The sequence below is a fragment of the Centrocercus urophasianus genome, unplaced genomic scaffold (assembly GCF_019232065.1).
Source record: "Centrocercus urophasianus isolate 14NV4802_14NV808 unplaced genomic scaffold, USGS_Curo_1.0 seq_18, whole genome shotgun sequence".
Taxonomy (NCBI): Eukaryota; Metazoa; Chordata; class Aves; order Galliformes; family Phasianidae; genus Centrocercus; species Centrocercus urophasianus.
In genome coordinates, this window is record NW_024884733.1 from 29,232,531 (window position 1) to 29,258,841 (window position 26,311).

The 26,311-nt window shown below is 41.1% G+C and overlaps 1 protein-coding gene across 5 annotated transcripts; it reads left to right on the plus strand.

Moving 5' to 3' along the window:
- The first annotated feature begins 162 nt into the window (after positions 1–162).
- On the plus strand, positions 163–25,059 carry MSH4 (mutS homolog 4). 5 transcript variants are annotated; one of them, XM_042819696.1, is made up of 20 exons: positions 163–447; positions 1,953–2,117; positions 5,619–5,782; positions 7,122–7,232; positions 7,618–7,733; positions 8,922–9,095; positions 9,536–9,708; positions 10,596–10,663; positions 13,500–13,574; positions 13,914–13,978; positions 14,446–14,615; positions 14,982–15,118; positions 15,531–15,634; positions 16,471–16,595; positions 18,392–18,592; positions 19,749–19,867; positions 21,458–21,586; positions 22,445–22,619; positions 24,137–24,225; positions 24,565–25,059. In XM_042819696.1, exons 1-20 carry the CDS (start codon positions 207–209, stop codon positions 24,748–24,750), a joined length of 2,787 nt encoding a protein of 928 aa, XP_042675630.1. In that variant the 5' UTR covers positions 163–206; the 3' UTR covers positions 24,751–25,059. The 5 variants fall into 5 exon arrangements, with proteins under 5 accessions (XP_042675630.1, XP_042675632.1, XP_042675631.1 ...); XM_042819698.1 differs by having other exon boundaries at positions 24,560–24,679; XM_042819697.1 differs by lacking the exon at positions 13,500–13,574.
- The last annotated feature ends 1,252 nt before the right edge of the window (positions 25,060–26,311 follow it).

A 26,311-nucleotide genomic window follows, 5' to 3' on the forward strand; every position in this document is an offset into this window, starting at 1 on the left:
CGCCTAGGTGCCCTCCCGTTGTTCTAGGAGGCACAGCAGCCCACCGTCATCTCGGCGCCACACGCGAACGGCGCCGCCGCCTCGGCGGGAAACCGCTGGGCGGCGGCTGGGGGCAGGTGAGAATTGTGCGCATGCGCGGCCGCGCTGAGGTCTGCGCCATTTTCAGCCGTAGCGGCAGCGGGTCGCTTTGCGTGGCTGAGATCGCGATGTCGAACGGCAGTAGTAAGATGGAAGCGTGCGGGCGAGCGGTCGCCTCGGCCGCCTCAGAGTCCTACACGGGCCGCTGCTCCTCCTCTCTGTCAGGGTTGGGCGGGCGCTACACGCTGGGCCTGCTGCAGACGCCGCGCAGCACTGAGGACAGCACGGGCGGCTCGTCCGGCGGCGGGGCGGGGCTCGCTCCCTTCAGGGCTGCCGGCAGGAAGGAGCCGCCGCGCTCCGGAAGGGGAGGTAGGGAGCGGCGTGGCCGTCTGCGTTCGGGTCGGTGCCGCTCCTGCTGCCCTCGGCTTGCCGAGCTGCGGTACCGCTGTCTGGTCGGCGGGCGGAGGCGGAGCGCCGTCTCTTCATGCCAGCCGTCTGTTTATTTTGGTTCGGCTCGTCAAAATGACGGCGTTCCTCGGGTTTCTTAAAATAAATGCTGCTTTTGCCTGACGTTGTGGATAATTGGCGCGTGAAGTCACTTGGCTGATCTGAATTGCCCCGCAGCGCTGTAGCAGCTCCAGCTGGCTCTGCTCGCAGTCCCGGCCCCGCGCTCCATCCGCGCGGTGCTGGCAGGGCGCTGGGATCAGCGCAGTAGTGCCGGCCTTGAATTGGCAGACTGGAAACAGTGGCTGGGGTTGGTTGGTTGGTTTCTTTGTTTGTTTTTCCTCTTCAGTGAAACTACTATGGCAGTAACAATGGGACGCTTGTTGAAATGTCTTGTGAAGTACGTGCGTTCCTGTTAGGTGTAAATTGCGATGAAAGGTGTGTGTGTATTCAGGTGTAAATTGGGATGAAAGGTGTGTGTGTGCTTCGCTAAGAGGTACGCGGTCAGTCTTGAATCCAAGACAGAGGAAAGCTTGCAATACCAACCTGAGCAAAGCGCAACTTAATTGTTGAATTTTTATTGTTAAAATAAAAGATGCTGATGGTTTGGTTCCTCTGGTCTTTGAAAAGCAGTTATCCAGGCTGTGTTAAGGATTTCATGCTTTTACTCGTCTTGAGAGCACTTGAGATACTAAAATTAGTATCTCAATTATTAGATTAGCAAAATACTTATTACTAAAGAAATTATTAATTTACTGAATTTAAGAGTGATCTGAGGAAAAAAGTATTTTGCCACATTTAAAAAAAAAAAAGGTAAATCTTACAGTGTATCTGTAGAGAAAATAAGAGATAACGTAACAAACACGTTTCAGATTACTGTGTCATTTCTGAGGGTTGAACCTCATGAAATCAAAGGGAGATCATGTTCATGTGGAGGGTATTTTTGAGCACAGTTCTTTGCACTTTTGCTGCCGTTTTCTAAAAGGGAATGTGCATGTTAAAAAAAATACTATTGTGACCTTTTCAAACTTTGAAATTTTCATAAACATAAGTATGTAGTTTCAGCTATGGATTTTAAAGCCAATGGGAAAATGCAAGATGGAGCTGTCTGTTATAGCATTTTTTCATAGATCTGGAACTCATAGCATAAAAATTATGCGTAGTAAAATTATTTCAGTTATATTGTTTCAGTCCAGCAAATTAACTGGAGATTTACTGCAAGTAAAGTCATTATGGAAAGTAACTGTCAATACAGGATGGTTTTCGAAACAAACTCATTGTTATTTCAGGCCGGTACTGCTGTAGAGAAGGATATTGGGGGTGGATTGCTGGGACATCTCTACTTCTAGTACAAAATACAAGGTTTTCTAAGATGTGTATGTGCTGCTTTCAAAACAGAAACTGACTTTTTTCCTTCCCTTTCCCTTCAGAATCATATCTTGGGGACAAAAGTTCCTGTGCAGAAAATGGGAGTGCAGTGAATTTCACAAGTGGTTGTTCTGCACGAGGCCTCAGTAACACGTGTGTGGGAAAAATACCCTTTTCTACCAGTAGATCTATTGGCAGAAGCCATACCCCCGTTCCTGGATATTCAGGTAAATTGACAGTGCTTAAGGGAAATAGTTCAATATATATCTCTAACATTTCATTAAACGTACTTTATTTTTTCACGTGCTTATAGTGTGATAATGAAAGATAAATCATAGTTGTTTTTATACCTAAGCAGCCTAGATCCAAGGGAGGCTGTCTCTTCAGTGGCTGGCCCTTATGTGAGCCCGGGGTGGCTCCAGCCTGGATCCAGCCTTCTGGTCACACTGCTTCACCAGGTGCCTAAACAGCAGTTCAAGGTGTGACCTAACAGTGCTCCTGCCTTTGTGAACAGCGTTTCTTATCATGGTTTCTTTTTAGGCTTATAAAGCATTGTACATCATTGTAAGATATTATTCAGTTAACATCAGTGTCTCAAAGTTTGCTGGGGACGCAGATGGACTTGTTCAAGTTCAGGCAAGTCCTGGGCAAGGATTGTGAAATCCTTTGTCTGGGGGACACAGATGGACAAGGCCAGGGGCAAGGAGAGAGAGACGAGTTGCAGCTAAATGGCTGTGAAGTGCTCCTCTGTGTGACTTATCTCAGGATGACAAATCTCCATCTCAGGGGCGCTCAATGACTCTTGCTCAAGACCCATCCTTGTCACATGGGCAGGAGAGCAAGTAGGATAAAAGGGGAATCGAAAACCATGAGGATAGGTTTTCTGGCAACAGATTCCTCATGAAGAAGAGCAAGGATTTCTGACTAACGGGCTCCTCACGAAGTGATGCCTGCATGCTGCCGAACTCTCCTGGGCTGCTGCCTGAGCGCTGCTGCTTCCTCCCGCATTGGCTCCGCGTCTGCCTCCTGCTGCCTGCTTGCTGCCCCAGGCCGCCACGCTGCTCCCTGCTGCTGCTTCTGCCTTGGACCTTCAAACGCCGTGCAGCGGGACGCTGCTGGATCCTGGTGGTGACCGTCCTCCCTTACGCAATTCTTGCTTCTTTCCTATCTTTTCTATTGCCCTCCTTCCCTTCCCGTCCATCTCCCTGATTAGGATTTGTGATAAACTGGTTGGACCAGCGTATGAACCATTGTTTCTTAGTCTCATGGTGGGTATACAGATATTAAAAGAACCTCCTCTCCCTCCAATAAATTGGAGCGAGACAATCATGTATCATGAAGTAATTGGAATTTCTTGTGAGTTTCTTACGCGTTTTACGTTGTTGTTTTCAAAGGTGTAGGTGAGTCGATCCTTAAACAACACACAGTAGCTCACTGGGTGAAGTTTTGCAGTGCTGCTTACCAGCAAAGCCATCTTACAGGTTAATGTTGTCTTGTGTCATTTTGTGTTTTCTGGTAGTGCTAAAGTAGTAATATTCAAAGTCCATCTTTTCAGTCTGAGTTAAGCTCTGTCAGTTTTGTTTCCAGTGATCCTAATGTTATTTAATGGTAATTCTCTAAACTAGTTACTTAAAGATTGATTCTTAAAAACATCCGTATTTCAATTAAAAAAAAAATCCTGATAAGACTACGAATTGACTCTCTACCTGAAACTGAATTGAATTCTTTGATTGCAGAAAATGAGCTAATATGAAGTTTGTCATTTCTTACAGCTGTTGCGATCCCCTGTTTTCTTTTTGACTACTCTAGGAATTGGGGTGTCTATAACTTGGAAACCCATGGAGCAGATTTTTCTAACCTCTACATGTCCTAGCAATTAAAATCATATTTTTCATCTCCTTTTAGTCTACAAGTGTACGTGTGTTTGTTTCCATGTGTCTGTATGGTTATTTACACTTGCTGAGTTGTATGTGGAACTTTGGTCAGTTTCGTTTGTATTGAAGACAACATATCCAGCATACCATATTATGAACAACATTGATTGATCATTGCATCTTTTTAAATTTTATTTTTGTGTGTGTAGCAAGCTAAACAAGTAACCATCATCAAAATCAAAATTGTCTAACGACTGTAACCTAATTTAAAATCATTATTGTTATCACCACCTCTTAGTTGCTGTTTAAAAAAAAAAAAAGGGTAATCAGCTACTGATATGGGGGGGAATCATGGACTGTCCTGGGTAGATCAATCAGAGTAACAATCAGGTTTTCAAAGCAGGTCTTAGATGAATGTCCTGTCACTATGTGAATGCCATTGCTGGCATCCATCAAACATAGAGTAAATGAAGGTTCAGACTCAGCTGTGTGCGGTATCAAAGACTGTGTTTTCTTAATGCTTAGGTAGCAGTTAGCTGGAGAACGAATTCTCTCTTTCTGGATAAATGTTTTTATTTAATTCTGGTTGCTTTTTGAGATTTCTGGTGGGGTTAGTTTTGGTTTTGGGGATGCATATTGAGTGTACCCAAAAGGAAATGGCAATTTTGGTGTATTATGCCTTCTTGACAGAACTGTTCTGAGAACATTTGTATTCCAGTCTTATTTGAGACCTGATTCCCTTTTGAGGAAAGTAGTGCTGGAAAAGAATACAAATAATTACATGAAACAAAAAGAGATTTTGGTATTTCAGGTTGTATATGCTGCCAAAATCCAATACTGAAGAACCTGTTCAACTCAGCTGCTGTAAGGTTTAGTTTGACTTGTGTGTGAAGGTTAAGAAGCTTGAGATCATGAAGTGACTCTATTTCTGGAGTGGTAATTGTTTTAGTATTGGTCAGCAAGTTGCATTGTAGCATTAAAAATTTATTTCAGTTTCTTATTGGCTACTTCAGTGAAATTAATAGGTAATTGTTCTCTGCATTTGTTCTCAACAGAAATTCACATACAGATATGTATGTCTGCCTTATTTCTGCAGTGTTTGTCTTCTCATTTGAATAGCCTACACTCACAATCTGGGGCTGCAAATTTTGGAACAAAGTGTTGTTAGTAGCTTCTTCAGAAAGATTTGAAGAATGTAACACCAAAACTAGCAGAGATGCCAAAGGAAGCACTATATCCATATTTTTGGTGTTTCATTGGTTAAAAAGTTCAGTACCCCAGAGAAAAAGGTCTCACCCTGGTTAATTAATCTCTTCTGTGGGAAGTGCAGTGATCTAACAATTAATAGTGCTTCCAGGTAATGCAGCATAATGCTTTGTATGGGGGCTCAGTAAGTGCTGCCTGAGGCGTATCGTTGCAGATCAGTACGACAGATGCCCTAAGAAAATCAGGGCAGAATTGTGAGGGTCAGACAAAATGAGCTGACTGCTTATCCCCCAGTTCTGACTGCAGATGAAAACTCATCTCCACCTGTCCTCCTTATTGCCTTGCTGTGTCTAGGTTTTAGGCACTGAAAACAGTAGTGCTAGAAAGATAGAGAGAGGTGCATTATTAGTTTCTAAAATCAGTGCTCTTCAAAGTTCAGTACCCTACGAGGAGGTTTGGGAGGAACAAGGAATGTGTTGAACTTTGGCACCAGTCAATTACACTACAGTAATAACTGAACAAAAAAACACCTTCACAATCCTCAGTTTGCTCGTTCTGTCACAGCTTGTCCAAGCTTGGAATGTCAAAGTATGATTTTGTGAATATAAAGAAGTGGGTTATAACTGAATATGTGCAACTGTTCTACAGTTACGTCGTCATCTACAGCCTCTGCTCATACTGCTGCATCAGTTATTGTAGCTGTGGTAGAAGGAAGAGGCCTTGCCAGAGGGGAAGTAGGAATGGCCAGCATTGACTTAAAGAATCCTGAGGTGATACTGTCCCAGTTTGCAGACAATACGACTTATGCCAAGGTATTGTTGCATAGTGAACTACTGCATAGCTGACAGCTGGGTGCAGTGGATTGCTTGCTTGAGTAATCAGGAACGGAAGATTCAGTTTCTAGGAAAAAAATCTAAAAAGGGGAAGTAAGAATCTCTAGCAAATTTGAAATATTTGTTGAAGGAGCTGCTATTTCCTGTGCTGTGCCTCAGATTTCAGGGGAGGAGGAAAGAATGCTTTGCAAAACAGAAAACGCGTTTCTGCAAAGAATAGTGCATTTGAACTGTGTGAAACTCAGATGCCTTGCACTGCAGAGCATTAGAGGGAATGCATGGTAGGAGAATTTGCAAGTATTTTTCATTAGGCAAAACATCTTCGAGAGTGGCACTTCACAAGGGTGACTTTTATTTGTTTTAGGCAGACTATCTTGGGATTTGTGTAGTTGTGTGAATGTTCTCAGTTATTGCCAAATAAAATGTATTCAGCTGACAGTAAAGTGTTCTGTCCACCACTGCTGCATATTTTAAGATCAGGAAAGTAATCAATCTGGTTGATGCAGTTCTAATATTAATAAAACTGCTTTCTTAACGGTTTTGTTGTGGCTATGTGTGCTAGGAAGCAGTGTAGCTTGCAGTGTATTTACAATATTCAGACTAAGAAAAACTAGATTTTGTTAGTATGGTAAGTAGATACAACTAGGAATATAAACGACTGCTGAATCTATTTACTAAAATTTCTAATATTGTCAGGTGTTTGTGGGTTTTCTTCTTTTGCATTTTATTTTTTATCTAATTTTTTATTTTTACCATTAGCTAATTTAAGGCTTATCTTGGTCTTAACAGGCACAAGAGCTTATGGAACCTGGCAGATGTGAATACTTCTGTCATGCAGAGTAGTAGGATTCAAAGTGGCTGTGGTTTGAGAGTGCAGGTGTGAGAGAGGTTAGGCGTTCAGATGGTGATGTGACCAATGAGGGCTCACTTGAAAGTTTGTGAGGGAAAAGTGAAGACCATGGATTGAACAAGGCGTTTGTTTTCTCACCCTCCCAAGTACTCACAGAACCGTGGGGTGTCCCAGGTTGTGAGGGACGCTGCGCTTCGGACACAAACATATTTTTGTATTTAAATAACTGTTTAAATAAAACATAACTTCTATTTTTTTAAAATAGTTTTGTGTATTTGTATCTATATAGCTGCAGATCTATTTAGCTCACCAGTGTATAAGCATAAAGTATGGTCATTATTTACAAGATAAACTGTGATTTTAAAATATAAGAATTCCATAATTCTTTATTCCTGATACGTTATAGTGTACAGCTCTTTTAGATATGGATTTGTATTGAATTACTCAAGATTTTTTTTTCTTTTTCAGGTTATTACTAAACTGAAAATTTTAACGCCTCTGGAAATAATAATGCCAAACACTTCTTGTGAAGCAGGGAACACAACAAAATTGTTTGCTTTAATAACAGAACATTTCAAAGTAAGCTCTTAAATTTTATTCTGCATTTTAGAACTCTTGTTAATTGCATCTGTATGATTGTTAAGTCTTCTACAACTTCTGAAGCTTTAAATGCAGTCAGATCTTGTGTGTTTTCTGTGATTTCTGGCCCTTTGTTTGTTTTTACTGTGGTGCAGGACAATCCCATTGCAGCTCCAACATGACTCATTCTGGTGCGGAAAATTACGGAGACAAATATATGAGCTAGTTAAAGCAGACAATTTTGAGCTTGGCTCATTGAAGTCATGTGCTGAAGCCAGTTGGTGGACTTTCTTGGGAGCAACGATCCTAGCAAAAATAGAGAAGTCTGTCTGATGAAAAAATTATGTGACTTCAAATTATTTGCTTTTTTCCTCTGTCTTCCCAGAATGTGACGTTTACAACTGTCCAAAGGAAATACTTCAATGAAACAAAGGGTTTGGAGTATATAGAGCAATTGTGTGCATCTGAATTCAGCACTGTTTTCATGGAGATTCAATCAAAGTATGTTGAAATAAGGAAAAATCATACCGTGTCCAGATAAGTTTTTAACAGCTTCATACATGCTCAGTACAAAAGCCAGTGGCTTGTTGCATATTTTCAGAAGTTAAGAAGTTCTTAACATAACTGCTTATTTTGCCTTCAGGTATTTCTGAGGTACCCAGAAACTTAAAGATTTCAGTGGGTTTTTAGAACTTTCCACTTCCCTCTTTTCACTCTCTTCTTAAATAGGCAATTTAAAAGCTATGAATGCCTTCCAATTTGACCTCTGCGAAAGATTTCCTTGTACCAGCAGTTTTCTGTGTACATTGTGCAGAGTCTTCACTTAAGTCACATATAACCACAGAAACACGCACGCGGTACGAGGTACATGATGTGGGACATCAGGGGTACAGAGACCCAGATATTCACAACCACCTGATTTCAGTGATCATACTGTGCACATTGTATGCTTGTATCCTGGGGTGCATTAAAAGGAGTGTGGCCAGCAGGTTGAAGGAAGTGATCCTCACCCTCTACTCTGCCCTGATGAGGCCACATTTAGAATACTTTTAGTACCAGGCTCCCTCCCCAGTTCAAAAAGACAAGGATCTCTTAAAACGAGCCCAGGGGAGGCTACAAAGGTGACGCAGGGCCTGGAGCAATCTCCCGTATGAAGAAAGGCCGAGTAACCTGTGTCTGTTCAGCCTGGAGAAAAGAAAACTGAGGGGGGAGGATCTGATAGATGTTCATAAATTTCTAAAGAGAGGTGGGAAGCAAATGGATGAGGCCAGGCTCTTGTTGGTGGTGCATAGTGATAGGACAAGGAGTAGTGGCCTAGAACTTGAGTATAAGAATTTCTGTACTAACATGCAGGAGAACTTCTTTATGCTAAGGGGGACAGAGCGGTGGAAGAGGTTTTCTAGGCAGTGGAGTCCCCTTTTATGGAGGTGATTTATTGTAGGGTACCTGCTTTATTTTAGCAGGGGGTTGGACTCAATGATCTCTTGAGGTTCTTTCCAACCCCTGCAATCCTGTGATTCTTAGATGTTTGTGCATTTGTTAAAAGTACTGCTTTTTCAGTGCTCTCAATCCCAGTAGCTGTCAAGCAGCAAGTGTCAAGTGTTAAATGTGATTTCTTTGGTATACCACTTGATTTTTGGTAACTAAGTAGCACTATTCAACGTTCATTAAAGATTATTTCTTTCCAAGGTACTACTGTCTTGCAGCTGCTGCAGCTTTGCTGAAATATGTCGAGTTTATTCAGAACTCCATTTATGCTCCGAAGTCACTCAAGGTCCATTTCCAGGGGAGTGAGAAAACAGCTATGATAGATTCATCGTCAGCCCAAAATCTGGAACTGGTAACAAATAACAGGGATTCTCGGTAAGGGCGTTAAGATTGCAGCACCTAAATCAAGTTTTTCTCGTAAGTGTGTTTTACGGAAAGTTACCCAATTTGCATTTGATTTCAGATAATAATATTTGTCCTTTTGCATGGCTTGTGTGCTAATTCAGATAGCTCAGTTGAGAGGAAAAGTGTAAACTGCAGTAGCAATGGAGTAATCCTAAAAAGATGAACACGTTCTGAATGCAAAGGTGTTTCTAAGTTTTGATAAATGATAAAATGGTGGCTAATATTATATAAAACTGCATCTGACTTGGTAAACTGCTGTAGTTCATAAAATACACATGGCAGGTAGGAAGGTGCTGAGTACTCTGAAAGCATGCCTTGAGTTTGCTGGATACTTTTCCTGGAAATGTCGTTTGCTGTTTTCCATCATTATTTTTATGAATGCATTCTTCTTGTATGTTTTGTTCTAACAGGAATGGACACACACTTTTTGGTGTCCTAAATTACACTAAAACTCCAGGGGGAAGTCGAAGACTCAGATCCAATATCCTGGAGCCACTTGTTGATGCTGAAACAATTAAAACAAGACTGGATTGCGTTCAGGAATTTCTCCAGGATGAGGAGCTGTTTTTTGGTCTTCAAGCAGGTAGTAATTTATTGTTTAATACTTAATATGCTATTCCTTTTTAAGCTCTTTTTTCTAATTTCTGACTGTGCAGTCTGATTCATTGTGTTTGGAAAGTATTTTCTTAAGATCGTCAGCAGACATTTCTGTAGCGGTCATTCATAACTTTTGAAGCCAGCTTTATTGTGATATTGTGACTTTTTTTTTTAAGTATATTTTGCAAAAAAAGTGAACTTACAAAGTAGATAAAAGTCAGTAAGCCAGTAGCTTTCTCATGTAATTGGAGGTTAGCTCTTGCGGCTTGATACAGTTTTGGAAGTGGTTTATTCGTTAAAAACAAATTAAGGCCTTGTTTATGTTTTTGTTTTCTTTTCCTTTGCCTCCTAAAACGTAATGGTCCAGACAAATATGAAAATAATACAGTCCCAGAGAGTACGAGTTAGGCCGCCTGAAGGCGTATTGTGTGAGCTTAATCCTTATCACAAGAGAAACACGGGGGAGGAATTATTGGCAGTCTTGCACATTTGAGGTTTTCTTTTCCTCTATTTTTATTTCTATCCTTCCTTTGACAGTTAGACTGTTCTTACTTGTAGTTGTTCTCTAGCTCATATATACTTTGGAAGTTGCTCTAGGAACAAAAACATTACTGAACTGATAAATGTCCCCCTGTACGATAATCACTGTGTCTTGGATACAGTAAGTGTAATTGTGCCTAAATAACCTAGCAGATCTTTTTGTCTTTCGTAGTGTTTTTTTTCTGGTAAATAGGAAGATAGGATGAAAACAAATGGATTAGCATAAATATTAATAAATAATTGTGTACATTAAAAAATGAAAGAAGTGCAGGTTGTTAATATGATTTCCTTGAAATTTGTTACATTTCTGAGCTGGTTACTTTTGTTTTACAGTTATCTCCAAATTCCTGGATACAGAACAACTGCTTTCAGTTTTGGTACAAATTCCGAAGCAAGATACAGTATGTTCCAAAACACACTTAAGAGTAATGAGTTATCTGCACATTACAGGCAAAACATAAAATATGTGTCTATATCTAAAAATCTATAAGCAAAGGCTGCACCTTACAGATTCATGGACTAATGTTATCACAGATTGTGAGTACATCGTATTTTACGACAGGATAAGATTCTTAAAGGTGAATGCTGTTTGGGTTTGCTGTAGTATGTCATCATAATGGAAACAATTTGAACTTCAGAAGAGTTTGATTTCTTCATCTCTGCCCAGATTCCTTCTCACAGAAGCATACCCTTGATAATCATAGAATCAGCATGGTTTGGGTTGGAAGGGACCTTTATGATCATCTAGTTCCAACCCACCTGCTATAGGTGGAGATACCTCCCTCTAGACCATAATGATAGGATGTAAGGAGTTTTCATATATCTGTAATGTAACTTTTAGAGGTTAATACAGTTTTTGGTAGCCTGATGAAAATTGTGCATCTTCCTTACATGAAATTAAAATATCTCGTAGTTTACATGTAATATTACTTAATGGAAATTACTCTTCATAGCCTAAGAAATACCTTTGGAAAAGCTTCTTAAGAAGCACTTGGACTTGGCTTTGCTGTGTTTATAATGCAAAGATACAGATCTATCTTCATCTGTTTACTAAATTGCGTAAAGCTCCAGAGACAGAAATAGGAATTAGTTTCCAAGATACAGGGATAGTACGAGCTAAGTGTAACTTTTTCATTGGGAAGGTGAGTGTTGTCCTCTGAGCAGCAGCCAGCTGACAGAACACAAGGTGCTTGGCTATGCTGCGTGAGTGGTACTACATGAGGTGGGGGTCCCCTTGGCACCAACTGTGCCAATGTGCAAAGAACCTTAAATGCTCAGGCGTGTGTATATATGTGAGAAAGAGGAGACCTCAATTCTGAATGGTGTCTTAAAATCCTGCCTGCCTCCAGTTCTCAGTTTGACTGATACTTTTTTGTTAGCCTTTGAATGGAAGGCATAGTGAGTCAGCGTATTGGAGAGCTTTGTTCCCTTTTGTCAGTGTGTGATGTGGCGTTGGTAATTTCCCAGGAAATAAAATTAATCTAGGGCTGATCTGCTGCCATAGCACTTAAATCTGTGGCACTTAAATCTCTAGTACAAAAAAAAAAATGCCAGCTGTTTCTCTGCATCTTTGTGTATATGACATGGGAACTTAGTGTGAGATGTTTCAAAAGATAGGTTTGCACTTTCTCCGTGAATGTTGAATCCTAAAAGAACTACCATTATCCAAAATGGTTAGCCATCATGGTTATATGCATTCATTTTCTTCCTTTGACCATGAAGTGCAGCAAGTATAGAGCTACACTAATAACAGTAGTTCTAGTAAAGCTCCTGCAAGCACTGTGTTAGAAAAGGAATGTTTCATTATGAAATATCAGCTCTTCATAAACTTCTGTGCATCTCCTTTTGATGGTTGATTCCATCGTGGGACCTGCACTCCATGTTTTCTGAAGATTATCACTCCTCTGTTAGCATATTCAGTATTGCTTTAATCCTCTTCTGTCTTTTAGAGAAAACAACTTTGCATAGATGGTAAGAATCGAAGAATCATTTGGGTTGGAAAAGACCATTAAGACCACTCCAGGTGTTCACCTATGAGATAAAGCAATAGATGCCCTCCACCACAAGGTTACAGTTTGTGTTATGAATGGATGAGAAGAAATTTCACTGGAGGCCTTACTTACGCATTCGTGTTTAAAAATTGACACTGGATTTAGTTTGGAACCAAACAGTGTGTTTATCAATTTCTAAAGTTCCTCTCATGTAAGGAGAGAGATCCTTTTCTTCTTTTTCAGAGCACTACCTTCTCATGTTGGTAGAGTGAAACACGTAAGAATTCATGGCTTTTTATCTTAGATGTCTCTTTTGATCCATCTTCAGAGGCTCTTTCACATACTATTTGATGGTAACAATAGGGAAATCAGCAAGTGTGCATTTCCATGAAGGAAATAATGATACTAATTTTCACAGTAACTGCTGTTACTCACGTTATATTGTATCTGCATGCATGTGAAAATCCTGCACACGTATTATCCCAGAGGGTATGAGAGTAATTTTCATGTATGTGTATGTATATATATGTATGTTTACCAACACACAGATGCACTGTGCATGTACTTTTTTCTGCTTCCTTTTGTAAGATATCAGGATTATCATATCCTTTATTTCTCTCATCTGGAATTACAAGAGCATGCAGTGCAGTGGGTATTATGTACGCTAATGGCAACAGCAAAATTCTTTATTAGAAATGTAGTGGGACAGGCATACAAAATAAGTTACAGAATGTGGTCTAAAACTTTTGAAGAGCAAACAAAGCGTTTAGCATTTACTGCCTTTTATTTATTGACTTTAACATTATGTGTACGTATGCTGAAGGACTGTCAGAGCAGATTAGATTGGGCACTGTTAAACAGCGTTTATGGAAAGGACTGAGCACCTTAATTGTGATATGTTGTGTAGTGGCTTTGAAAAAGTCTGTACTGATAACGTAGAAGACTAAAGGAAGTTTCCGCAGCTTGGTTTAGCAGTTATTCTCAGAGCTGATCGTTATCTGTGCAGCCGTAAGAAAAGGGCCACTTACTGCTGGGCAGCTGACTGCAGCTGGCAATACAGTTTCTGTAAACATTTTTATGCAGTTGCACACCAAGCTGTCAGCGTGAGCTTATGAAGTATTTCAGCAGTTTTCACTAGAAGTTATCAGTACAAACCTTTAGAGTCGCAGTGTGAATTCTGCTAGTTACATACTTTCCTTAAATAAGCATTCAAACACTTCCTGTATTTGTAAAAATTCTTCCACAGGTTAAAACTGCTGAATCTAAAATAACTAATATAATCTATCTGAAGCATACCCTGGAGCTTGTGGAGCCTCTGAAAGTAAGATATGTCTGTCATTTTTTGGGTGTGAAGTAAAAGCAGTTAGTCCTTCCTACTTGGCGCATCTCATGAGATTTACCATTGATCTCACAGAGCGCAGTACTGCCAGCAGAGTCTGTTCTAACTTTCTGCCAAATGAAAAACAATTATTTGAGCCAGTATTCCTAAGAACTGGATTCTTACGTTATCTAAGAAATATTGAACTGAAACTCCCACTCAGGTTCTGCAGGCTGCTTAAGCAACCACTGATAAGCTTTGATGGATTTAAGACCTTCTGGTCCTTTAAAAGCGCTGTGAAAATAGTTAACTGTGTGTGTTCACATTTTACTTTCTTAACAGGCTGCTTTGAGAAGCTGTAACACGTCCCTGCTAAAGGCCTATTACAATGCTCTTGAAGATAGAAGGTATTACAATAATTATTGTGAATCTTTGCTTATTTGTAGCAGCAAGCACAACTATTGTTTTGGCTAAAAGCTTGACTTTTGTGTTAAAATTCTAATTTTCAACTAATAAACAAATGCTGGAAAAGCCAAAGCAGAAGAACGGCTATGAACAGCTATTAACTGATGAACAAACTGTACTCTGTTAGAAATGATTGTAAGAAGGCAGTAGCAGTAGTGTCCTAGGAAACTAATGCAAAAGTAAACTGTTACTTATGTACATTTGGGTATCTATATCTCCCAAAGACTATCAGACGGTATTTTTTATCGGACATATTTGTGCTATGTTTTGAGGTGAAAATGTGTATGAAATTTAATGCTTGTTTCAAAGATAGAGAATTTGATTCAGTTATTTGTAATTTCAGGATAACAATACAGATTACAATCATAAAATATCATGTGGCTAATATGTGGCACTACTAATATTGCAGGTTTGGAATTATACTTGAGAAGATTACAACTGTGATTAATGACGATACGAGATACGCAAAAGGATGTCTGAGTATGAGGACCCAAAAATGCTATGCTGTTAAGCCAAACATCAATGAGTTCCTTGACATAGCTCGTAGAACATACACGGAAATTGTGGATGACATAGCAGGTATTTCCAAACGGAGACTTTCATTGTCTTGGAGTTCCAAGTCCATTGGGCATACAGAGGTCGTGTAATCGTATGCTACATGACCTTTTGATGTGGGAAACATCTTCACTGTTACTATAAGCTGTTCATCACTGATGTGTAACTGAAGTGCTTATGGTACTAACGTTCAGGTTCTCCATTTGTAGATAAAAGTTCAATTTCATTTAAATGAGGATGAGCAATTATAGTGTGATCCCTGTATTTAAAACTCTTTTCCTCCTTTCTTTATCTGACGCATTCAACCTGTGCGAATCATTTCCACAGTTTGTACAGGTAAATGTTTGTCCGTATAGTTGATTTGGGTCAAATTGTTATTTGTGTATGTAGGTATGATAACACAACTTGCTGAGAAGTACAACCTGCCACTGAAAACAAGTTTCAGTTCTGTGCGTGGATTTTTTATCCAGTTGAATGCTGATTGTTCAACGTTACCCAACGGCCAACTTCCGTCAGAATTTACAAAGGTATCTGGACTAGTTGCATTTTGTTAATAAATTTTTGTAGGAGTAATGTATGTAAAATGTATAATACAGTAACAAAGCATATTATACAGCAGTTTAAACAACACTTAAAATATTTTCAGTGAACATACCTAGAAGCAAATGAAGGTGTAGTTGGTACAGCCGCCCCATTTCTCATGCAACTGCATGTGACTACATTGCTTGTAATTGTAAAGCTGTGTATCTTGTGGATAACTGCAGTCTTTTGTAAGGATTTGTCCTGAAAGTCTATTTAGGAAAAAATGAAGTGATATTTTTCCTTTTTTTTCCCACATTTTTCCTTTTTTTTTCCTATGTTTTTCCCAGATAGCTTTCTAGAAACTCCTCTGGCTTCTGGTCGTGGCAAGTTCTTACTGTTGGTTTGAACTTCCCATAGGTCACTAAAACGAGGAACATGTATAGTTTCACTTCAGCAGATTTAATAAAAATGAATGAAAGATGCCAGGAATCCCTGAGAGAAATATATCACATGACCTACTTGTAAGACCGTCTAAAACTATTAAATATTTCTGCTAACTGCATTTATTTTGTCCTACTCAAACTATTTACGTTTGTTTTTTTTTAAAGCCACCTTTGTGATGAATTATGGTTTCTTTTGGCAGTAACCCATGGTGAGCACTGAGCAGTGTCATAAGTGATGTCGGTGATCAAATGCATTACCTGAGAGAAAAGCAGTAACACAACATGTGTGTTGCATTAAACGTCATGAAAAGGACGTGGAGGTTTATTAATAACAGAAGTCCTTGTCTTTAGTATTTCTTCACACACGACTTATCTACACAAAACGATACAGGGGGTGTATTAATTTTGCAGTGTGGGATCGTTATCGCTTGAGCTAACAGCAGAGCTGACTATGTATTTTTGACCCTGCTGCGTGTTGTGTTAATCTGCTGGGTCAGAAGACCTGCTAGGTGTATAATGAATTTTTGGAAATTTCTTTTTTTCTTTTTAGAAACCATGTATGGTTTAGTGTGTGTTTTTGTTTGTTTGTTTGATGTTTCGTTTTTATTACATGAAGGACTAAGAGGATTTAAGAGGCACCCTGAGGATGTTACTGAAACACATTTGACTCCACAGCTATGTTTTCAGTTAATTCTGTGTGTGAAGCTTTTGTAACATGCTTTTGGTGTTTGAGCTGTGTCTTGTATCTGATGGCAATAATCGATCTGAGATTACTGTGTAAGATCTTAATATACTTCAAAGAAGCTCAGATATTCTCCTGCATTTGGTAGAGGTGATGGTGTTTTATGAAGTAATCTCCCATCCTAATGTATGCAGAATGAACATAATTAACTGTTAATTTTTTTTTTCTTAAGGATAGTGTGTAAGCTACTGAATGAGATCTATGAACACATTCATTGTCTGTACAAGCTGTCTGACATTGTGTCAATGCTGGACATGCTGCTTTCATTTGCTCATGCCTGCACTATTTCTGACTACGGTAAGTTAATCTTTTCAATTCTGTTAAAAACTAAATAAAGCCCCTCCAGTTGAGGGATATCCAGGCTGCTTTGTCTGGTTCTCAATTGCTAAGCCCATGTCATTTATCTTTCTGGGTCTCACTAGGCTCTAAGTGTCTGTGGTCCACCCTTGCCTGTTCTGTGCTGGTACTCCTCCTATTTCTGTGCACTGAAATGCTGTTCTTCCATTCAGCTGCTGTAAGGCTTCATATCCAGTCTTTTCACGACAGTTCCTTCGAGCATATTCATTTCAAGTCTGTGAACATCCTGCATTAACTTTTGTGTTCTGAAAGAACACAGTGTAATATAAAAAGGTCGACATTAAGCATATATATAAATAAGCAGCTATCTATTTTTCAGCTTCAATTTTTGTCACACCTTTGTGGAGTGCTTTTAGGGAGAGCTGAGGAATCCAGGATCATGTGCTGACTGGTGTATTGTTACGTCCTGTGTCAACAATTTGGCTGTATCTGCATCGCTGCATCATCTGGCTTCCCTAGCCCAGTTCTGCAATGTACAAACAAGCACACAGTCTTTAATAAATGCTGATTTGAGCAACCTGTCTCTACAGACAGTGCAAACCTGAGGTTCCTAGCTAGAATGCACTGCTGCATAGATACCAAATAAAAGCTGGTCTGGAAAGCCATCTCAGCAGCTGTATTAGCTCATCACTGCTGATGCTGCTGTGACATTTCCAGCTCAGTAGCAGAGTTAGGTTTGCAGAATGACACTGATTCTTCGTGTTCAGATATTTCAAACACAGGAGTAGTGATAGGCTTGAGTTGTCACAGTCTTCTCCCACCGGGTGAATCAGAGCAGTTCACATCAGCAGTTCATGACGAGACGGAAGCTGCTTTGCTTCTGCGGTTTGCGCTGCCAGGCCTGAGTGCGTCTCCACCTGGAGAAATGGGCTGCTTTCGTGGCTGTCGACCCGTTGCTGTTGCAGTCTGTCCTGCCCGGACACCTTGCTGTGCCACCTGGTGCAGGGAGCCTGCTTCAGCAGGGGGTTGGAGCGGATGATCTCTGGAGGTCCCTTCCGACCCCTGTGATTCTCTCTAAAAGCTACCAGGTAATTTGAGTTCCTCAGTGTTGGAACCCAAAGAACTGCTTTGGCGCTTCTTTCTTGAAGGCTTCAGTGTTTAAGCAGCAGTTTTAACAACAGTTGTTAGTCTGCAGTGGTGCCATAGAAATAGGATGGTCCTGGCTTGAAATAGTCGTATATAGGAGCTGTAGGCACCCTTATAATCCGTACAGCAGTGTATGAACAAAAATAGAAAGAATGTTACTTTCTAGTTCCCCGTGCTGATACAGTAACAAACTTGTGTAATAGTTACAGGTGGCGTTCATGACCTCTGCATTTTATATGGTTATAGCAGTATAAAAATAAGTGACAAAAATTACAGTACGTGCAAAAATGTTTCCTGTTTTCCCATTGGATTTCTTTTGAAGCTTCACTCTATATTTTTCTGTATTACTAGAGTTCTGCTTACAGGGGAACACAAACATGACGTTAATTTTGAAATGTAATGTTAGTTTTGGGATTCTTCTTCTTTTTGTAAAAATAAATCTTGAGGACTTGCCTGATGATCAGAATCCATAGCTGAAGATAACTGGTAATTCTTGTAAGTGACTGCAGGAAAGTAAAAATTAGGGAATCAAGACCACAGAGTTTGACTTCTGTTCTGCAAGAACTTCATTTCAGAATGCACTGGTTTAATTACCGAAAGATTTCTGTACTAATTCTGTGAAGCTTTATTATATTCTCCTTCTCTTTCAGTTCGTCCAGACTTTACAGATACTTTGGCGATCAAGCAGGGATGGCATCCTATTCTTGAAAAGATAGCCATGGAGAAACCCGTGTCCAACAATGCATATCTGACAGAAGGTAGCAATTTCCTCATTATCACAGGACCAAATATGAGTGGAAAATCAACGTATCTAAAACAGATTGCTCTCTGTCAAATTATGGCGCAGATCGGTAAGACTTGACCGTGTTCATGAACTTCCACAGCACTTCAATTAGTTTCTAGTTAAAAATGTTTTTGCAGGCTAATAATTCGTCTTAAAGAATAAGATTCCATGTAAATAGTAAAATACAGTTTTAAGTACTTTTCCTTCTACCAGTGCCTATGTTGCTGAAGAGGCTACTGTAGAATTTTGGGTCTGCCCCTGGAAGCTTATGGAAGCTTATGCCCCTGGACTCGTCTGTGTATAAGAAAGCCTGGCTAGTTTCAGCTAGGAGAAATACGGTTGGAGGCCTTATTTTATTTATTTATTTTTTTTGGGGGGGAGCATCCTAACTCAGTCCAGCACCTCGTGCAAGCTTAATAGTGAGTGTCCACAGAGTAGGCCCAGCAAGCTGCGTGTATATTCATCATCCAAAAAGAAGAGGTGAACTTGAGAGGACACCTCGATTATGTGGAGTAACCTGCTTTCAGCCAAGCAGAATTAATAGATCATATAAAAGCAATAAGTACTGCAGTGCTTTATCACTAAAATTATAAAAGTGAAATACTTGTAAAGTCTGACTGTCTAAGCCTTGTCCTTATACTTAGGAATTCTTCGTGATTTTTTTATCTCAAAGATAAAGGAAGATAAGGCCAGTAGCTCAGGAGAGAGGATCTAATGGGCTGAAATAAATGGTTGAAATTACTTGGTAGTAGAGAATAAAATTTGTCCAGTATGTGTTTTTGGATCCAATTCCAAACAAGTTCTTCAGGAATTACTCTCAAAAACATGAATTTAAGATGGATAAAGGAGACAGTAAAATTAATGGATGGTATAAAGCTTCCTATTCTTTTCAGTAAAACTAGTAATTCTCAGAGATTGGTGAGGCAGTATAAATTTGTTCTGTGGGAATCACGATTCCTTGGCTTAGTATCACAGTGGCTGCAAAAATGCAGATTAATCCAACAGGTCATTCTGACTTTTGCATCCCTTCAGACTGACGTAGCTTCAGACATGTGGTATCTTAAGGTTTTACTGATTGTTCAGGTATAGCATCAATGTAATATTTTTTTTTAAAGCAGTGGTAAAATATGTTCTCTGAAGTTGTCTAGAACAAGATACATTCTCTGCAGTGCAAGCTGGCATTTGTCATGCTGATATGAGAAAACTTGTGTCTTGCTTTGTAGGTTCTTATGTCCCAGCAGAGTATTGCTCTTTTCGAATTGCAGAGCAAATTTTTACCAGAATAGGAATGGACGATGATATAGAAACAAATGCCTCAACATTCATGAAGGAAATGAAGGAGGTATTAAAGATAGATAATCTAGGGCCACGTGTCTGTTGTTACATTGGACGTGATTGAAATTGTACTAGTGTTTTTCCACTGAAAGAATGTACTTTGAATACTGTTTAAAAAAATCATCCTTCATCTTTTATCTGAAATAGTGATAGAGAACACACATCCTGTATAAGGATGCCCCAGTCTGAGTAAAAATCAGTGTTCCACTGGACAGTAATTCCAATGCTTTGTTACGTTTTGGAACCTGAAGGGTTATTTGGCTAAGCGTAAGCACTCTCACTGTCTTCTCCCAAACTGATATGCTTTTGAGAAAAGCAGTTACAGAATCATGAATTTTGGAGAAGACCATTACGGTCATGGAGTCCAGCTGTCAACCCACCACCCGCGTACCCAAGTAGCCGTGTCCCTTAGTGCTGCATCTGCCCTCCTCTTGAAAACCTCCAGGAACAGGACTCCTCCACTTCCCTGGGCATCTGTTCCAATGTATTACTGCTCTTTCTGAGAAGAAATTTTTCCTAGTATCTGGCTTGAACCTCCTGTGGTGCAACTTAAGGCCGTTACCTCTCATCCTTTTGCTGGTAACCTGGGAGGAGAGGTGAAGTCCCACCTCGCTGTCACAGCCTCCTTTGAGGGAGTTGTAGAGAGCAGGAAGGTCTCCCCTGCGCCGCCTCTTCTCCAGGCTGAACAATCCCAGTTCCCTCAGCCTGCTGCCCATAAGACTTGTGCTCCACACCTGTCACAGCTTTATTGCCCTTCTCTGGACACTCTTCAGTGCCTCAATATCTTGTAGTTAGGGCCCAAAACTGAGCAGTACTCAAGGTGCAAATTCACCACTGCCAAGTATGGTGGGATCATTTTCCTGGTCCTGTTGGCTGTGCTATTTCTGATAAAAGCCAGGATGCTATTGGGCTTCTTGGCCACCTGAGTACCCCGCTGGCTCATGTTCAGCTGGCTGCCAAATAATCTCCCCAGACCCTTTTCCTCCATGCAGCTTTCTAGCCACTCTCCCACAAACCCATAGCGTTTGACAGGGCTATTGTGACTAAAGTGCAGGACCTGGTACTTGGTCTACTGAAACCTCATACAGTTGGCCTCAGCCCATTGATCTAGCATACCCAGATCCCTCTGCAGGGCCTTTCTATGCTCAGGCAAATCAAAACCCTCCCAGCTTGGAGTCATCTGTGAACTTAATGAGGGTGCACTCAATCACCATCATGCAGATCATCAGTAAGGACACTGTACAGGTCTGGCCCCAGACCTAACCCTTGAGGAAAACCACTAGTGACCAGACACTGCCTGGATTAAACTCCATTTGCCACCACGCTCTGGGCCCAGCTGTCCAGCCAGTTTTTTACCCAGCAAAGAGTACAAATGCTCGGTGGAAAAGAGGAAGGGTTGTAGGGTTGTAGGGTTTAACCCATTGGTGGGTTAGGATTTACAGCCATTTGGAAGGGATGAACAAGTAACGCTTATGGATCTGACAGGAGTCTTTTACATCTCTGATTTTTTATCTGGATAACACAAGTATTTCAATTAGTAGCAGGATTTTTAAAAGCTGCTTTCCTAGGAATGATAACTAATGAAATATTTTCCTAGATAACATACATCATACAAAATGCTAATGACAAATCACTCATCATCATCGATGAACTTGGCAGAGGTACCAGTGCCGAAGAAGGTATTGGCATTTGTTATGCTGCCTGTGAATATCTCCTGAATTTGAAGGTAATTCTGAAAAAAAAAAGTGTAAACTTTTAATAATTATTTTATCGTTCTGTAAGTATTGTGGTTTCACACAATTTAAATTTTATAGAGATTTCTTGCCTAGAAATGACATTTTTCATGACTAGTGAGCAGTAGGAGTTACAGTGACAGACAAAATGCTGACATATTCTGCATTCTGATCACGGGTCACCATCTTTTTTGCAGCTTGCTTGGTAACTTGCTTGCTTATCCTAGATAAGAAAAAATGCTGGCCCAGCCTCGTGCTATTTGCACAGTCAGTGCTTTGTGTGCTCGAGCCCTGGAGGGTGGAGGTTGCTCACTCTGAGGTGCTCGTTGTGTAGGTCAGAGGTTTGTTCCGAAGAGTGGCACAGCGTGGATTGGAAGTTGCTGCTCTGTTCCAGTTACGTGGTTGGCCGTAGCTTCTTGTCAATTCATAGGGGTTTATAGATTCAGTTTCTTGTCACAGTTCATGCAGAGTACTGTTGTGGTTTTATAGAGGAATCTCACCTGTTGTCTGCAGCTTGTGCCTCAGGAAGAACATCCCCTGAAGAAAGTGAAGCACCCAGTGATTCGAAATGCCCCGTCACACTTCAAAAGTGTCACGGGCTTCCTGTTCTATCTGCTGTTCCCCTTCTGTTGAGAAAAGAGCTGGGGAGCCCTAAGTGGGAAAACACACTCTTGCCAACGTTAGAACTGATCACTTAGGGTTTTTTATTATTATTTGCATTATTCATACTTTTAGTAATTTAAATAAGAGAGTTGTGGACTTGGAGAGCTGTGAGACCGTTTTTCTTACTTGTTGTAATTTATCAAAGGATCATTTGAATCCTGAATTTTGTTTCTATTTTTCTTACTTAGGCATTTACTTTGTTTGCTACGCATTTCCTGGAGCTGTGTCATATGGATGCTTTGTATCCCAATGTGGAAAATTACCATTTTGAAGTGCAGCATGTGAGAAGCAGCGCTGGAAAGAAGGAGAAGATTACGTACACTTACACACTTTCTAAAGGATATACAGAGGAAAAGAACTATGGTAAGAGATTCCACTGTGACTGACTTGGTAGAGTGTGCAGATTAAAGGATTATGAGTCACTGAGCCATGAGTGACAGTAAGGTATAACTGCATGTTTTAAAGAAGTGTGGAAATCCATATTTCTGAATGCAAGATTCTGTAGCTGAATCTGTGATTTAGATGAGATTTAATAGTTGCACATGATTACTGCAAGTCAGTGGTGACTGAAAACTACGAATTAGTCCTGTCTGGCTTGAGTTGATGAGACTTAAGATGCCTCTTTATCAGAATTTCAGGTGTAAGTTTCTCTGTCGTTAGCAGAGCAAGGTCTGTTTCAGATGCTGCAACCCTAACTCAGAAATACCATGTTTCTGGAGTCCCCAGTTCAAAAAAGACAGGAATAGACAGGGATCTCCTAGGAGTCCAGTGGAGGGTGACAGAGGTGATGAAGGGCCTGGAGCGTTGCCTATACAAGGAAAGGCTGAGAGACCTAGGGTGTCTTCAGTCTGGAGAAGAGAAGGCTGAGAGAGGATCTCGTAACTGTTTATAGATATCCAGACTGTGGGAGTAAAGCAGATAGGGATGTAGTCTTTTCAGTGGTGTGCAGCAATAGAATAAGGGGCAACAAGCAGAAACTGGAACACAGTTGCATGCAAACACAAGGAAGAGCTTCTTTACTGTTAAAGTGCCGGCACACTGCAGCAGGCTGCCCACAGAGGTCATGCAGTCTCCTTCTCTAGAGGCATTCAGGCCTGTCTGGATGCCTACCTGTGTGACTTGCTGTAGGGAACCTGCTTTAGTGGGGGGTTGGACTTGATGAGCTCTAGAGCTCCCTTCCAAGCCCTGTGAGCAGCAGACCTTTGGTAGATCTCCTGCTGACACAGGAGTCCTGCCTCACTGTCCTGACTTTGTCTTAATTGAGCAGCGTTGTATTTAATAATTTAAAAAAAAGTGCAGGGGCTTTTCTTGACCATTTCTAATGGTACGTTGTTGGAACTTCTCCTGAAGCACAGAATTTCCTCTGCGCAGCCAGTCACAGACAGCAGTTAAAAAAAATCAAAACACCGTGCTAGAGCAGAAGATCTTTTCATGTGTTTTTTTACCCTGAGTATCTGCAGCTTTGCAGCTGGCAAGGAGCAGAAGTCGGAAAATGACGCCTGCGTCCCCTCGGTACCCACATCCGGGGCTGAGTGCATTTGGCACTACCTGAACGTGAAAGAAGCAGACAAAGCTGTTGATGACTGCTGTGCCGTTTTCCGTTCATCCTTCGGAGCATCTGATCCTGCCCACTTAGTGCCAGCCCTAACAGCCTTCCACTTCTGTGGAAGTGTATTTCAGGGGCCACATTGTAACAAAGTAGACATTTTATTCAGTAAATCTTACAACAGTATTGGTGGAAAAAGAGACAGAAAGATTACATCAAAATAACTTTTTAGATGAATATTTTACCCCTTAAAGTGAGCTGATTGTAGAATAAATAATGTGAAGGGTAGAATAAAACGTTATCCTAAATCCTGGTTCGTGTTTCCTTTGTTTAGGATTAAAAGCTGCAGAAGTTTCCTCTCTACCACCATCCATAATTCTGGATGCAAAGGCAATCACAAACCATGTTGCTAAACAAATTTTGGTACGTAGCAGTCGTTTATAAATGTATACTACTGCAATTATCAGTTTTTGTAGAACTCTGATTTATTTTAAATATTTCTGAAAGATTATAGCATAAGCACTGCATAGGCTTTTATGATGACAGATGTCATCAAGAAAGTAACATTTTGATTTCTGAAACTAATGGTAAGAGATGTTTGCTACGGGCCTGTGGGGTTCAGGAGTGCTGGCTGTAATGTTGGTGTGCCAACCAAGAATCAGCAGGTCAGAAGTAGCGTGCAAAAAGCCTGTAGTGCTTCTATTTTAATAATAGCAAGTTATTAATTTCCTACTTAAAGTGTGTGTGTGCTTTTAAGAACAGCACAGACAGAAAACCACTCCTGAGATGATGAAGCACAGAGCTGTGTACCACCTGGCAATGAGGTTGGTTCAGACTGCTAGAAATTCGCGATTGGATTCGGAGAGTTTGCAAGTGTATTTGAAAGGCTTGAAGAGAAAGTATGCAGCCAGTTGTCCTGCGCCGGAACGGAGCGATGAGCAGCACTGACCCGTAACAACACTGTTGAAATAAGTTCTGGCTGCAAGATTACTTCATTAGTTTCCATAATATTTGAAAACACTGTTTTTCATGTATTTACAACTTAATTTTAGTTGAAATTATATCCATTAGTAAAAGAAACTGTTTCTTCTTTCACCAGAAAGGAGATCATTTACTTCCTATGCAAAAGAGCTCTTTTCTTCTGATAGTGAACATATTCCATCCCTTTCGTTGTTTTACAGACAAAATGTGGGTTGCTAATCGTTTGTGCATCAGATGTGGTGTTATGCTGCTGAATAAAAAGCAGTCTGGAACAGATGGTCCACTTGTCTTACACAGGCGGGCTCCGTGTGCAGTGTTGGATATACGTCCACAGACGTTGCTGTTTCCTACTCACAGAGGGCTCTGGCTCTCTACATCTCACGTTCAATCCAGCAGCAGGCAGTCCTGCAAAGGGGCAGCAGCCCACCTGTCGGGGGGTCCTGGGCCCCACGGCGCGGCGCTCCTCTGCCTCTCCTGGGGCACCAGCTGTACCGCTGCTGCTGTGTGCTGCAGGAGGTTTGCAGAGCGGTGCCGCTGCAGGGGCAGCACGAGGGCTGGCGATGGGAGGAGCAGCGTTCTGCAGCGGCAGCTCTCCAAAAGTAATGCATGTGTGCAGAGCTGCAGGGCTGTCCCTTCTCACAGAAGCAGAGCGGCGCTGCGCTGCCTGCGCTCTCTGGTCCTTCGGGCAGCAACAAGTGCCTGCAGTGAAGGAAGAAGCGGCGTCTCTTCTCCAGTCACTGCTGCACTGAGTCTGCCTGCGCCTACACGCAGGAGTCTTACAGGGAGTAACACGTGCACAGAAACGTGGAAGCAGCCTCTTTTTTCTCTAAGCGCTGTTTCATGAATCCATGGTCTGTTCTTCCAGTAGTAGTGCAGGATCAGGTAGCAATGGCTTCATTTGCACTAAGTACTCGAGGTCTGGGGTGCGCTCACAGCCCACAGCGTTCTTCCTCTGTTCGCTCTGCACCTCACTGCATTCTTGGCCCCAGTCGAGCCCTGCGAACGGACCGTCTCGGCTCCCTGCTGCCCCCATGGCATGCACTGGACTCAACACAGCACAGTGACACGTGTTCACCCCAGCGCCGTGCATGCTTGTGCTGCAGGGCAGGCTGGTGCTTCCTGCAGGCTGCAGTCTGGTTCTGCGGTGCTTCTCCACGTGCTGGGTGACATGAAACAGTCGGGAAATGGACTGCTGCCTTGGGGGAAAGAACGATGCTTAGTCTTGTGCCTCAACCCATGATTGTCCAGTCTTCTGGCTTGCCTGGACCATATTGAATGCACAGGAGTTGCCTTGGGCTGGATACATAACATGTATGAGCAACAGAACATTGTTAATGTATTTTTTAGCATTCCTTGATAGGCATTGAATTTAGCAGCATGTTTCTGCGTATAATGTCTTTTCAAGTTGTATTCTTTGAAAAATAACACGGCTTCCTTGCAAATTAAGCATAGTGCCGCAGTACCTGATCTCGTACTTGATCTGGTGGTTGGAACCTGATCCAGCCTGCCTGTGGCAGAGGGGTTGGAA